Raw genomic sequence first — 15,175 nt, 5'->3', positions numbered from 1 at the left:
GTTTTCGTTCTTTCTGGCCCATGAATTGATACATAGATCCAAAACAGTTCCACACGCCGTTTGATTTCACCATTAGCATTGACGTATTGATCGTAAATTTGTAATTGTAGGCTCAGGAGTCAGGAGTACATACCATTGCCGATCAGACTATGTTCTTCAATTAATCTAAAATAATCACATTATTAAATACTAGTAATGTATTAATTTAGATTAACCAATTATCATTAATATGACAATATGATATTTAAGGTAGAACAAATATACTATACATAACGATAAGATGTACTGTTAATACATATTATTTACTTCAATAATAATAATTGAAAGACTGGGAAGCAAGTGTATCTTATTACTAAATTACTAAAGGCTACTTTTTACTACTTGCAACATTATTGTTGGGTTGCTAGATGTTCCAAAATTTTCTCCAAAGCTCGCTCTGGATAATCAAGAATTAACCGTAATTAGTTTGTATTTAAATTTTATTTATTTATAGTTGTTCTAATGGGAGAGGGAGCAAGGGTAGAACAACTAAAACAAATGAAATGAAATTTAAATAAAGGTAATTTTATCTTCCATTAGAACTGGGGTGTTTATGGAAAGGCCAAAGGTTAACGAGACGCTCAAGCATGCTTTTTGAGAAATAGCCAGAAAATGATGCAGGTGTTCCTGGAGGAAAGTCTTCTGCAGGCATAGCAAATGGACGAATCATCTTCTCCATAGTTTCTAATGTAAGATATGATCCTATTTCTTGCAGCCTCTCTGGACCCCTGATAGGCAATGTGTGCTCCTGATGTAAACAAGTATTCTTCTGCCAACACCACATGTAACATATTACTATTAGATTCTGTATTCCTCTATTTAGTTGAATATACCATATACCATTACCTCCAGGGGGGATAAATCCGCACCACGGCTGTAGGTCAGCTCTATGCGGTACCTTTTAGGATCTTCTAAAGCCACCTACCATTTTAAAGTTCAATAAATACAAATATTAAATCACACATTACATAGAGACACACTATTCATGCTCATGTTATTGCCAAAATCACCCACCTCCGTGTTCTCAAACATCCTAAGCACAATGTGGCTCATATAGTCAAGCTCCTTTGTTTTACATAGTCGCTCTAGAGCATTATGGCTAATAAGACTCTCTTCTCCTTGAAGGGATTCATCCAAATTACAATAACGAAGAACATTCATCAGAGAATGAATATGTGATTCCTGTCAACAAAATAAGCCAGAGTATGAATATCAAAATTTTATGAATCACACTGTTTCAATGTATTTGCAGTTCAGGACTTGAGGTTTCAATGTCATATGAGCTCTGCTATTTTTGTTCTGTTTAAGATACAATATAATGAATCAATAACATACGAACCAAATAACTTCAACCAAATGGACTCATACTACAGAAACTTCGTACTAAAAAAATTATGCTTAACTTAAGAATGTCACTCGAGCAAAGACAGGAAACATCTTCGGCAAATTTTTTAAGTCAATTTGCCACTAATGCAATTGTCAAATGCCAATTTTTCTAAAAGCTTAAGCCTGCTCCGTGATAGCCCGGGAATTATTTTATATACCTAAATTTCTAATTTAACACACCCCGTCAGGTAAGATACTAAGATCTCATTAAGCTTGAAACTTGAATAATGCAGAGGCCCCATTAACGCACCTCATCACTTGATCATAAGAGGCTTTTGATACTATGTCAAGACTCAAGACCAAAAGTTTAAGTTGCTACGTGAAGACCCCAAAATGATTTTATATATATGAACATGCCTGTATAAATCTCCTCCACAATAATTAATTTAACAATAAGATTGATGACTGGGCCGCCTTTTCATCGTGAGAAATACCACCAAGTTAAATATGAACCAAGTCAAAATGAAATATAGTTATGCATGTTTATATAAACAGGACATGCTTATATCACTTGATCAATTGGTGTAAAACAACTCAAATCTTTTCTCGTAAAAAACAAAATGGATAAGATGTCAAATACAACCTATTCCCCAACCATTATGATGAAAATTTTCAATTTCCAAGAAATTGTTGGTAAAAATAGTATTTAAGAACACTCACTGATGTGAAGTATAGGCGTGTTCGCACATGACGCTCAGGTGTCTTCACATTTGCATACCTGGTGCAACATAACAAGATTAGAATGGAGCATAATATTGTCGAAAATCAGATGAGGACCAGATATTCACTTTGGATCTAAACGATATTTGGTCTCTTTATCATCATCATCATCTTGATCTATTTCATCGTTCTTATGGAATAATTTTGACTTGGCTTCTGCATCTTCCTTCTCAATTTTTACAGATAATGACTGGGCTTGGTTATTCTTTAGCTCAGCAACACTAATGGCTTCCTCTCGAGTGTTTCTCAGATCAATCAAAAGTTTTCCCAATAACCGACGAGCAATCTGAATTGAAACAGTGAAAAACAAATTAATCAGGTGGCTATAGTTTTAAGTACATATGTAGAAACAATGTATTTAATTCAAGTACTGCGTTCAAATGATCATGAAGCAATATAAACTGCATGGAGCTAAAGGAGTTATAAAAGGTTTCTTATTTCTCTTTGGTTTGGAAGATGGTAACAACATTTAGATAATCAATGTTGATATAATATGACTAAAGAAATTGATAGGGCTATTAATTTTTGTAATCAAGGTGTGGCAACACGGTACGGTGATAACCCTCATACAAGCAGAACATGAACTTTTTGAGGTGTTTTTCTAATTACCAAAAGAAGTAAAAAGCCGTTAACAAAATATGTGAAAGAAGGAAGATGAAATAACTGCAAGAGAATACTCAATATCCCATCTTGTTATTATTGATTGCAGAACGCGACATATATACAAGAAGGGAGAAGAGAAAAATAAAAGAAAGATACGCATGTAGCAGAAAAGAAAAACAGAAAGATACGTGGCCCAAAATAGATGAGGAGCAGCCCATAAAAGCCCACAAAACAGAAAAGGAAAAAGAGAGCTAAGAGCCCCCCTCAAGCTGGGAATGTATGTTAATCATTCCCAGCTTGGAACAGTGACTGCGAAACATACATGGTGAAAGAGGCTTCATAAGTATATCAGCTAGTTGCAGAGAAGAAGACATGGGAAGAAGCTTAAGCAGACCAGTAGAAACTTTGTCACGCACAATATGGCAGTCAATCTCAATGTGCTTCGTGCATTCGTGGAAGACTTGATTGGAAGCAATTTGCAAGGCAGACTGATTATCACAATACAAGAAACTTGGGCTAATAGGATCAATATGAAAATCCTTCAAAAGATAGGATAGCCATTGAAGTTCACAAGTGGTCGTGGCCAAGGCACGATGCTCAGCTTCAAAAGAGCTATGAGAGACAGTGATTTGTTTCTTTGATTTCCAAGAAATGAGAGAATCTCCAAGGTAGACAACAAAACCAGTTATGGAACGACGAGTATCGAGGCAACTGACCTAATCTGAATCACTAAAAGCTTTCAACTGAACTGAGTTGTTGACAGAGAGAAAAATCCTTGAGCCAGGAGTTCCTTTCAAGTATCGGAGAGTACGAAATAAAGCTTGGCGATGAGCTGTTGTTGGATTGGAAACATACTGATTGAGTTGCTGGACAACATAGGTGATGTCGAGTCTAGTGTTGGTGAGATATATTAATTGGCCCACAAGACGACAATAAGTAGAAGTATCAGTGAGGGGAGTGCCAAATGAAGCATAGAGATGCATGGAGTAATCCATGGGTGTTGAAACAGGATTTGAAGCAAGCATACCAGTATCTGAAATGAGATCAAGAGTGTACTTTCTCTGACATAGATGAATCCCTATGTGATTGCGAGCTACCTCCAGACCAAGAAAATACTTTAAATTACCAAGGTCCTTGATTTGAAAAGTATAATGAAGAAGAGAAGTAATATGATGAATTTCAGTTAAGTCATTGCCAGCTAGAACTATATCATCAACATATATCAGAATAACAGTAGTTGTGGCAGAATAACACTTAAGAAACAATGAGTGATCAGAAGGGGATTGAACATATTCATGTTGAATGAGGAATGACGAGAGATGAGCATACCATTGTCTACTGGCTTGTTTAAGGCCATAAAGAGAGCACTGAAAAGATGGTGTAAGCCTTGGAGGTAATTGCATGTAGACTTCTTCATTTAGATCACCATGTAAAAAAGCATTGTTAACATCAAGATGCTTCAAGTGTCATCTATGAATAGCTACCAAAGAAAGGAGAAGTCGAACAGTGGTTAATTTAGCAACAGGGGAAAAAGTGTCGAAGAAATCGAGACCTTCCATTTGGGTATTACCCCTTTGCAACAAGGCGTGCCTTGTATCGATCTATGGAACCATCAACCTTGTGTTTAACTTTATAGACCCAACGACATCCAATTGCTGTCTTGTGAGGAGGCAAAGTAGTAAGAACCCAAGTATTATTCGCTTCTAATGCAGAAATCTCCTCATGCATTGCTTTAAGCCAAGAATCACTTTTGGAAGCTTCAACAAAATTCTTTGGCTCGGTAACAGAAGAAATGGATAAAACATAGTGATGAAAAGAAGGAGAAAGACGATCATAAGAAAGAAAAGAGTGAAGAGGATGACGAATACCTGTGGAAGAATTAGTACCAGTTGATGTAAATGCACCATGAAAGTCCTTAAGATAGGTTGGCGGTCTGCGTGGACGTGTAGAGCGTCAAAGAGTTGGAGGAGAAGAATGTTGTTCAGGAGTGGGCGGGTCAGAGGACTCAACAATGGTGGAAGAAGGGAAGGTGGGATAATCATCATAAGTGGAATGAATGGGTACAGGATAAGAAAAAGAAGGAGAATGAGGGTTAGTGAAAAAAGGAAAATGATCTTCATGAAAAATAACATTGCGTGAAACTATAAGACCGTGACTGTGAAGGTTTAAAAGGAGATAACCCTTAGTGTGGGGTTTAAAACCAAGGAAGATGCAAGGATGAGCACGGGGATCTAGCTTGGTTCTATGAGAGGTAATGGTACTGCTGTAGCATAAACATCCAAACACACGAAGTATGGAAATATCGCTTGGGTGGCCATAAAGTTTTTCAAAAGGGGATATATTATGCAGAAAAGGGGTAGGAATGCAGTTGATAAGAAAAGTTGCATGCATAAGAGCAAAACACCAAAAATAGAAGGTAAATTGACTTGAAAAAGGAGAGATCGAGTCATGTTTAAAAGATGTTGGTGTTTTCTCTCAACGATGCCATTTTGTTGAGGGGTTTCAACACAAGTTGTTTGACGAATGATTCCCTTAGAGGAAAAATATTGTGTCATGGAGAATTCTAAACCATTATCGGTGCGTATCACTTTAACATGCTTATCAAATTGAGTTATAACCTTAGTAATGAAGTTCATGATGTGTTGTTGAGTTTCTGATTTATTTTGCATAAGAAACAGCCAAGTAAAACGAGTGTGATCGTCGACAATGGTTAAAAAGTATTTATGTCCATGCGTAGAAGTAACAGAACAAGGCCCCCATATATCCATGTGTAAGAGAGATCAAAAGGTTGCGATGCATATGAATGGCTCAAAGAAAACGGGAATTTCTTTTGTTTGGCATGATGACAAGTGTTACATGAAAAAGATTTATCAACAAACAGAAAAGGGAAAGATTGTTTCATTAATTGTAAACGTTCATGGGATAAATGACCCATGCGAAAATGCCACAAGTCGATGGGTTGGATGCTACACTTGGGGTGAACAATAATAGAATTGGTAGAGGGATTATGAATGTTGCTGGCAGTGAAACTGTAGAGTCCTCCATTTACATCAACTATACCAATCTTCTTCATGGTATTCGTTTCCTGGATGATGCAAGAATGATGACCAAAAATGAGTTGACACGGCAGAGAGGAAACTAATTTGGAGATAGAAGTCAGGTTATAAGTAAAATCTGGAATATATAAAACATCAACGAGATAGAAAGAGTTAGTAAACTTAACAATACTGGAATGGGTGGCCAACACATGTTGCCCAGTAGGAAGCTTAACATCAATAGGATTAATAGGTGAAAAAGAAGAAAAATGTGAAAAAGAAGAAAAATGTGAAAGAGAAGAAGAAACATGATCTGTAGCACCAGAATCCAAAATCCAAGAGAAAGAAGGAGTAGAGATAACAGAACAAACATTAAGAAAATGAGTACTTGAGGAAGAGGAAGGTTTTGTGTAAGAAGAAGAGATAGATCCGATTTGGTTGACACAAGGAGAAACAGGTTTCTAGTAGTGGATTGTTGAATTAAAGCAAGCAAAGCTTGATACTGCTGAGGGGTGAAACGAACATCTTGGGATTCAAGGGATTGAGTACCCTCAGTGACTTTGCAATCACCAGTCACTGTGTGATTGACACTTGCAGTTTTATTTGATAAAGGCTGAGATCCAGGGGGAAACCATGCTTCTGATAGCAAACTTCAATGGTATGACCATTTTTTCCACAATGAGTGCAAATACGTCGGGGCCGATTAGAGGAGCCTTTATTGTTTCGATTAGTGGTAGAGGGAAAACCATGTTTACGAAAATACACTGCTTCAGTGTGTCTGATTCGGTTGCAATGAGTGCAGGTGGGTGAGGTAATAGCATTAACAGAGGAGGTTTGATCAAGATGAACATTAGCAATGAAGTTCTGACCCAGAAGTTGGCGTTCCTGCTGTACCACATAAGAGAATATCTTAGAGATGGGTGGTAGTGGGTCCATTAGAAGAACATGGGATTTCACATTATTATATTGATCATTCAATCCACGAAGAAATTGCATAGCTTGATCTTCGAGTTTGCGTTGAGCAATAATGGTGAGAATAGAACAGGCACATTTGATAGTGCAGGAACAAGCAGGATTAGGTCTGAAAATTTCTAATTCATCCCATATGATATGAAGCTTCGTGAAATATTCCGTCACGGAAAAATCACCTTGTTTGAGAGAAGAAGCTTCAAGTTGCAAATCAGAGACGCGCAAAAGATCACCTTGTGAATAACGTGTTTTGAGATCTTTCCAAATGTCATAAGCCTGATCCATCAAGAGAAAGCTTTGACGAATTGAAGGAGAAACCGAATGCACCAGCCACGACACAACCATGTTGTTGCAGCGACACCACGCCGAGTAAAGGGGATCTGTCTTGAGAGGAGGTGGAGCACCACCATCAATGAACTCGACTTTGTTTTTCGCACTAAGCGCTATAATGAATGATCTACTCCATGAATGATAATTTGTTGAATCGAGAACAGGGGATACAAGAGATGTAGCCGGATTTCCACTAGGATGTAGGTAAAGATAGTTGTGCACACCAGGTACTTGTTCATATTCCATGGTGATCCGAGAAGAAAAACAAGATCAGAGGGCACAACAGAGCTCTTCAATGGAAGAGTTCTGATACCATAACAAAATATGTGAAAGAAGGAAGATGAAATAACTGCAAGAGAATACTCAATATCCCATCTTGTTATTATTGATTGCAGAACGCGACATATATACAAGAAGGGAGAAGGGAAAAATAACAGAAAGATACGCATGTAACAGAAAAGAAAAACAGAAAGATACGTGGCCCAAAATAGATGAGGAGCAGCCCATAAAAGCCCACAAAACAGAAAAGGAAAAAAGAGAGCTAAGAGCAGTTTCCCTTGCTATTCATTCAACCCCTGTTTGCTTTTGCGGTTTGTACAACATATTTCAAAAATTCAAATTAAATCAATGCCACAAGATTTATAAACATTATAACTTCTGCTTTCTTTCTTTTCTTCCTCAAAACAGAAAGCATAAAACACAATGCTACAGAAAACACTTAAGGCTTCATGTTGCCAAAAACAGAGAGCAAGGGCTCAGATAATCTGATCCTGAAATTCATAGTGGAACAATCTAAAATTCATTATTCACAAAGAATATCAATAATACATAAAGTGAATCATGGGTGTTTAGGGGTATGAGAGAGATCTCTGGAGGTGTACCATTTACAATTAGCATCTGGAGATGATGAAGTTTTTTAAAAAAAACTTCATTGTAGCCTTTTGAGATTCAACATGGTATTCATATCAAATTGGGTAAGAAGGATTCAGTGGATATCAATGAAGATATGGTTTTGATTCCCTTATCTTGGGTGGTTGGTTGCAGATTTTGCAGTGGCCATACCGAATAAAATATGTACAAGGGAAGACTAAGATAACTGTTTAAAGATTTGTAATGTAAAATGAAAATTAGAGTCTCCTTACAAAAGGAGTTTACCTTTGAGCCAATCTTCAGCTTCTGCTTTGGATTAATCCCATATTCATTTGGAATTACACCATCTGCAAGCATCTGCAAATAAATTGGCCAAGCAATTAGGAAAGTGATAAGATTGAACACATCAGTAAATATACAAGGGGGAAAGTAGTACACGTAGGGATTTTATTTCTACAAGGAATATTTTAAGCAATAAATACTAGTTATTTAATTATATAGTTCCTTTCTGAATGTTTAAACCAACACTGTTCAGATGGGAATTTTGGCTACTGCATTCTTATTGCTGACAATCTGATTTCCTGAAAAAGCAAGAAACAGAATGTTGTTGCAAAATCAAGGGAAGAAGCAAATATTGAGCCATGGCCCTAGCCACTTGTGAACTAATCTAGCTCAAACAGTTGCACAAAGAACTGAGGTTTGAGGAAGTTGCACAGATGATACTTGTGACAATCTAGCAGCCCTCCATATTGCTAAGAGCACCAAACACATAAAGAAAGATTGCCACTTCACCAGAGAAACTATCTTATTCAAAGACATCGCCTCAGGATGATTTGTTAATGTAAGAAAAGCTGTTTTGTTATCTGTTGTACAGCTTTTATAAATCTGTTTGTTGATTGTATATAGGTTCTAGGATATAGTATTTTCTCTCCCTATGTAAACCTGCTCCGATTATTGTTTTATATAATGATCTGCTGAGTGAGTTGAATACTCGAGCAGTTTATTCATACTCTTAATATCAAGTTGGTATTAGAGTGTGTCAATCATACTTTGCCTGTCACTGTCCAGTGGCATCTACAGTTGCTGGCCACTGGCCCTTATCTTTTCTCCGGCAACTACCAGATCTAGTCCACCTCTACAAGTGCGGCTCAACCTAGGAGGTTTCAAGGTCAGAAACCTCTTCACGCTCTCACACACGTCACCCTTTTGCGTTGCCCAGTCAGGTGTGTGCAGTTCAAGCGCCGATTTTTGATCCCTGGAAAGTTGTCACGCCAGTGCCAGTCTGCTCGTCAGCGTCTCCTAGTTCCATATCAAGCCTCACCTCCCACTTTCATTATATTTGGAGTACGTCCATCTTCTCTCTCTTGGGCTTCGGTCATCCTATGTAACAACAAAATGACTAGTCCTGGTCCTGTTCTTTCTGTCTGTAGCACTCCTACTACAACTACAGAAAAAATTAATGGCAGAAATTATTTGTCTTGGTCTGCCTCTATTGAACTTTGGTTCCTTGGTCAAGGTTGTAACCCTCTTCATATTTGAGGTTTTAGCAGCGGGTCTCCACAACACTTCAAATAGTAATACTTCACTTAACTCCTTATTGGTAAGAATCCTTCACCGGTTAAAACCTTCCGTTGTATTGAACAAAATTCCCCAATACCTCAAAGGTACACCATGCCGAGGGCTCTACTTTAAGAACTCAAATAGAGGCATTGAAGTTTATACAAACTTGGATTGGCAGGATGTTCTTCTGACAGAAAATCAACTACATGCTATTGCTCCTCTATGTGGGTAAACATGGTGACTTGGGGGAGCAAGAAACAATTTGTGGTGGCAAAGAGTAGTGCAGAAGCTTAATTCAGAGCTATGGTTCAAGGTATTTGTGAAGGAATTTGGCTTAAGCAGGTGATGGATGAAATCAAAATTCCTATCGTCTACACTATGAGGAAATTATGTGCCAACAAAGCTGCTATAAGCATAGCAAAGAACCCAATCCAACATGATAGGACAAAGCATGTGCAGATTGACCGATACTTTATTAGAGAAAATTGACCATGATATTATAAGTGTTGACCATGTTCCATCATGCAGGCAAACAACAAATATCCAAACAACGGCTCTTTCAAGGAACACATGAAAACATCATATCCAATTTGGGTATGATTGGCATCTACCACCCAAATTGAAGGGGAGTGTTGGAGACCAGTGCATATCAATTATAATATTTGATTCTAATTTGATTATCAGCACATATCAATTTGTGATCCCGATTTCATTCTCTCTTGTCTTTCTTCAAATCTAATAATCATTTTTGAGTTGGGAAGTTTCCTTGACATACTTCTACATACCTGGGCAACTTTGAAAAGCTCATCAAGTCCTTCAAGATTAAGATGTGCGTTGTGCAAGAGATCATATCTGCAATAAGTCAACATTAACTTACCACCAGAAAATAATAAAAATTACATAATTTAAATTAAACTCCAGGGCATTAGAGCATGTTTGTTTTTTCGTTCAAACCCACATTAAACATGAATCTAGCAAATTCTTGCTTTCACGTTCAACTACTTTGGAAAGTGGACCACCGTTAAACCAAACACACTTAGTTGTTGACTCCTTGTCATCGTAGTGACACTAAAGATTTAACTTCAATAATTAAAAAGTGACATCATAAAATTGAATGGATCATATACCTTGATTCATATTGCTTATGTATTTACAAAACTTTTGCACATTTAATTAAACAAGTTGAACTTTTAGTTCTTTGATACAAACGTCCAAGAAGAGTAGTGGGGAAAGTAAAAGTTTTAATGCTAGTACTATTATAGCCATTGGGAAACAAAAGACTCTTGAATTACATATTTTCCCATTGAAATCTACATGAACAAGTTCCCAGAAATTGATAGCCATGAAAAAAAGTCTTCTATTTAATTTACATCACATAATGATAGAGTTCCAACATAGAATCATGATCTGTCTCCACAACTGCAATGTTGTATAAATATAGTAGTGTTGGAAATGGGCTACTTAATTATAATAACATAAGATAAAAGAGATGACTTACTTGCACGAATCATAAACATCAGGAATTTGGGTGATATCAAAGCGTCTGTGCAAGTAAAAGCATTGTCAGCGTGTCTGCTAATCCAATACACACAACCAGAAAAATAAATCCCATTGGCAACACGTGTAATGCACAAGAGTTCATGAAATTGTAATTGGAAAATGTTATTTAAAAATTGAACTTATAAGCATTTAAAAATATTTTAATTAACAAAATTAAAGTCATAAATTCTATGTAGAAGTTTTTTTTTTCCTCACTTATTTAATATGCTACAAGATACAACATTAAAACGTACTACATTATTATGGACAGAGAAAAAAAATGATTTAGATGAGATAATTTAATACTAGAAGTATATCTTTAAGAATTTCATATATCAAATAAGAAATAAATAGTTTAAAAAATTTCAGTGTGATTTTAGCCATGTATGTAACTAACTTTTCTCTCATTTACCAGCATTCTCTAAGTCTAACAATGTGAAATTTATAATATCAGAAATAAGGTAAGGCAAAAACAAAGCAACAAGATTAAACCCAACAATGGAAAATGCTTACTCCTTGCGTTCATTATACAAGTCTGTTTCAAGCTTTTTCCATCGAGCATACATTAATAGAAATCCTTCACTACCGCAAGGTAATCCAGCAGCTATTCGGTCAACGTCAATATTTGTCTTACCAAGTGCTTTTGCTTGGTCATAAGGAGGAATAATATCATACAAGTTTCTTTCTGTAAGTTTCTCATTTTCATCCTTTGCAAGTAGTCTTACTTGTTCGGTAACCTTCTTAGTCAACTTTACCTGTTGACAATATGAGCATAAGAAAATTGAGAAATTAAATAAAAAATTATTACTAATTAGATATTTGGATACACAGGCTATACTTGCTTTTTCACAAGAATAGTTTAACATTCTATCGATAGAAGAGGCACTTAGGAAGCAGTAACTAATGGTGAGAAGTGAGAACTAATGAGAAAAAATTTGGCTGTATCTTAAATGTACCTTTATTCACTAACCACATTAGTAGTGATTTGTTTCCATGGGTTATTGTAATAATTAGCTTTCCTAATTTTGTAATTTGGACAATGATTTAGGCTATCCTAATTACCATATTTAGATCAATGTTTAGGCTTTCCTAATTACCGAAATTAGGACAATCATTTAGGTCTTCGTAGTTACCCTAATTATAGGATCAATTAGGATTTATTATTTCCTTTTTTACTCAAACTCTACTTGTATATAAACGACGTGCATAGACCTATGAATATCAATGTCAAAGTGGTTTAATGAACTATGCTTGAAAGCTACTTTTACAAAGCATTACCAAATTGGAAAGCAATTCTGATGCATTGGATGGCAATCCAGCTCCATCAACTGTCCCAGGATATTCAGGTGATCCATTGCAATCAACTGTTTTCGCATTAGAGGTAATAATTTCATTCAACCGAGCCTACAAAAAAGTAAGATAAAAGGTATATTGGCATTAGCTTACCTAAAACGTATGAACCATGAAGTGCAGAAGCACCAGACATCAGTTATTAGAAACTTGGACCTGTCATTTTGTGGCTTGCAGATTGGCCATTTCTCTGATTACTTTATGCCTTTATCAGTAAACTACTTGAGGTAAAGATCTAAAGTTTTTATCCAGTGTTATATATGTCAATCAATAAATTCTAGAAGCTTGGCTTAGAATGAAAAGAAAATTTCTTTCAATTATTGTCATTTTTACAGAATTGTGGAGCTTATAGTCTCATAATACTAAATGTTTTCATCAGATTCCCTCCCATACATAACATAGCCCTTGCATAATTCCTATTTCTAATTTTCTCTGCTTCTTGATCTTTAATAAGTTTCAGGATTTATCCCTAATTCTTTAGCATAATCATTATAATCATTTATTCTCAGCATTCCGAACTATTTAATATTAATGACATCCTATCTCTGGAAAATTAGGTTAAGTGAAAACTGATTTTCTATATCATAATACAAAGAGATCATACAAGATATATACAGGAGACCAATGCTATTTTAGGAAATATAATAACTCTATTTTATTCTAGAATCCCTTGATTTATGGGATTGTTCCTAATTATTCAAATCTGTACAGATTACAAGGAAATATACAAATTTCCTAATTTATTATTTCCTAAAATACTATTTGATTTCCCACACTCCCCCTCAAGCTGGTGAATAGGTGTTTTCATTCCCAGCTTGGATACAATTTTCTCAAAATTGTGGCTGCCTAATCCCTTGGTAAGAATGTCTGCAATTTGGTCTTGAGAGGACACATATGGAGTGCATATCAAGCCACTATCAAGCTTTTCTTTGATGAAGTGTCTGTCTACTTCAATATGCTTTGTTCTATCATGCTGCACTGGGTTGTGGGCTATGCTTATTGCTGACTTATTATCACATTAGAGCTTCATAGGTCCTTCCGATTTTATCCTCAAGTCTTCTAAGATGATTTTAAGCCATAGCAACTCACATATACCTTGTGCCATGGCTCTGAATTCCGCTTCAGCACTGGACCGAGCCACTACACCCTGTTTTTTGCTTCTCCAAGTTACAAGATTTCCTCCAAGAAAGGTGCAATATCCTGTAGTTGACCTCCTATCCACGATTGACCCTGCATAATCAGCATCTGTATAGGCTTCAAGCTTCACATTACCATTTCTTTTGAATAGGATTCCTCTTCCTGGAGTTCCTTTAAGGTACTGTAAAATTCTGTGGGCAACTTGTAAATGGGTCTCCTTTGGACTGTGCATAAATTGGCTAATTAAACTCACTGCATAGGCAATATCTGGCCTGGTATGAGACAAATATATAAGTCTGCCCACTAATCGTTGGTACATCTCTTTGTCAACAGCAACATCTTCTTCTGCATTTCCAAGCTTTAGGTTTGGTTCTAATGGGGTACTAGCAGGTTTGCAAGCTGCCTTGCCAGTTTCCTTGAGCAAATCAGTGATATATTTCTGTTGGGATATAAATATCCCTTTCTTGGAGTGGGCAACTTCAATTCCCAAAAAATATTTTAGTTTTCCCAAGGTCTTGATCTCAAATTCCTTGCCCAAGCATTGGCTCAACAATTGCTGCTCTTCTTTATCATCTCCAGTTAATATTATGTCATCCACATACACCAATAACATTGTTACTCCCCCTGACTTGGAATGTTTAAAGAACAAAGTGTGGTCCCCTTGGCTTTGTTTGTAACCTAGGCCTGTCATAACTTTAGTAAACCTACCAAACCATGCACGGGGGGACTGCTTTAGCCCATATAATGCCTTTTTCAACTTGCAAACAGTGTTGGCAGCAACATCTCTACCATATCCCGAAGGTATCTCCATATAAATTTCTTCTTCAAGGTCTCCATGTAGGAAAGCATTCTTAACATCAAATTGTTCCAAGTTCCAACCATAATTAGCAGCAAGAGACAATATCACCCTAACTGTGTTCATTTTGGCAACCGGAGCAAAGGTCTCCAAATAATCAACTCCATAGGTTTGGGTGAACCCTTTGGCAACCAATCTTGCCTTATATCTCTCAATTGATCCATCAGCCTTGTATTTCACTGTATAGACCCACTTACATCCAACCGGTTTCTTTCCTATTGGTAAGGTGACTAACTCCCAGGTGTTGTTCTTCTCCAATGCTTCCATCTCTACATCCATGGCTTGCCTCCATTTTCTATCAGACAATGCCTTAGATAGGGTATTAGGTACAAGAGTACTATTTAGGTTTACTAGGAAGGTTTTATGGGCAGGAGAGAAATTTTTAAAAGACAAGTAATTTGAGAGAGGGTAAAGTGGCTCTTTGGTGCATTTTCTTGTCCCTTTTCTAATGGCAATTGGGAGGTCAAGATCATTTTGGGTTTCAATTTCAACCTGCACAGCTGGAGAAAAAACTGTTACCTCTTTTTGTGGAGTCGAGTTGGATTCTTGAACATGGCTTGATCCTGGAATGGCCTTAGTCTTCCTTGAGTACACCAGCTTCTTACCAAATCTCTTATCTTCAACATCTCCTTGATCATCTTCACAATTAATTTCACTTTCTTGACCAGCTTCCTTTTCTTGGCCAATTCCTTGACCAGCTTCACTTCCTTGACTTGTTTCACTTGGTACAGCTTCAATTTGATTTGGTTTAGGTTCAATTGTCAAGTCTGTCAAGTCTGGA

The 15,175-nt window shown here is 36.6% G+C and overlaps 1 protein-coding gene across 6 annotated transcripts in view; it reads right to left on the bottom strand.

Moving 5' to 3' along the window:
• Positions 1 to 238: 238 nt before the first annotated feature.
• The window catches only part of LOC109788027 (inositol hexakisphosphate and diphosphoinositol-pentakisphosphate kinase VIP1), a 47,839-nt gene continuing 32,902 nt past the window's right edge, over positions 239 to 15,175 (bottom strand). For 4 of the 6 annotated variants that reach the window (XM_083067833.1, XM_083067834.1, XM_083067837.1 and 1 more), the window contains 10 exons: positions 12,330 to 12,455; positions 11,565 to 11,806; positions 11,011 to 11,084; positions 10,288 to 10,364; positions 8,238 to 8,309; positions 2,214 to 2,431; positions 2,086 to 2,143; positions 1,054 to 1,221; positions 886 to 960; positions 239 to 808 (listed from right to left, as the gene is read on the bottom strand). In XM_083067833.1, the coding sequence (XP_082923959.1) occupies positions 566 to 808; positions 886 to 960; positions 1,054 to 1,221; positions 2,086 to 2,143; positions 2,214 to 2,431; positions 8,238 to 8,309; positions 10,288 to 10,364; positions 11,011 to 11,084; positions 11,565 to 11,806; positions 12,330 to 12,455 (1,353 nt within the window). In that variant the 3' untranslated portion in view covers positions 239 to 565. The remainder of the gene's footprint in view (positions 809 to 885; positions 961 to 1,053; positions 1,222 to 2,085; positions 2,144 to 2,213; positions 2,432 to 8,237; positions 8,310 to 10,287; positions 10,365 to 11,010; positions 11,085 to 11,564; positions 11,807 to 12,329; positions 12,456 to 15,175) is intronic. The other 2 variants (XM_083067835.1, XM_083067836.1) reach the window with 1 other exon arrangement.

This window comes from Cajanus cajan, chromosome 2, assembly GCF_000230855.2.
Source record: "Cajanus cajan strain Asha chromosome 2, NIPB_CcT2T_4, whole genome shotgun sequence".
In the NCBI taxonomy this organism is placed as follows: domain Eukaryota; kingdom Viridiplantae; phylum Streptophyta; class Magnoliopsida; order Fabales; family Fabaceae; genus Cajanus; species Cajanus cajan.
Note: the sequence above shows the minus strand (reverse complement) of the source record. Positions and strands in the feature narration are given on the sequence as shown.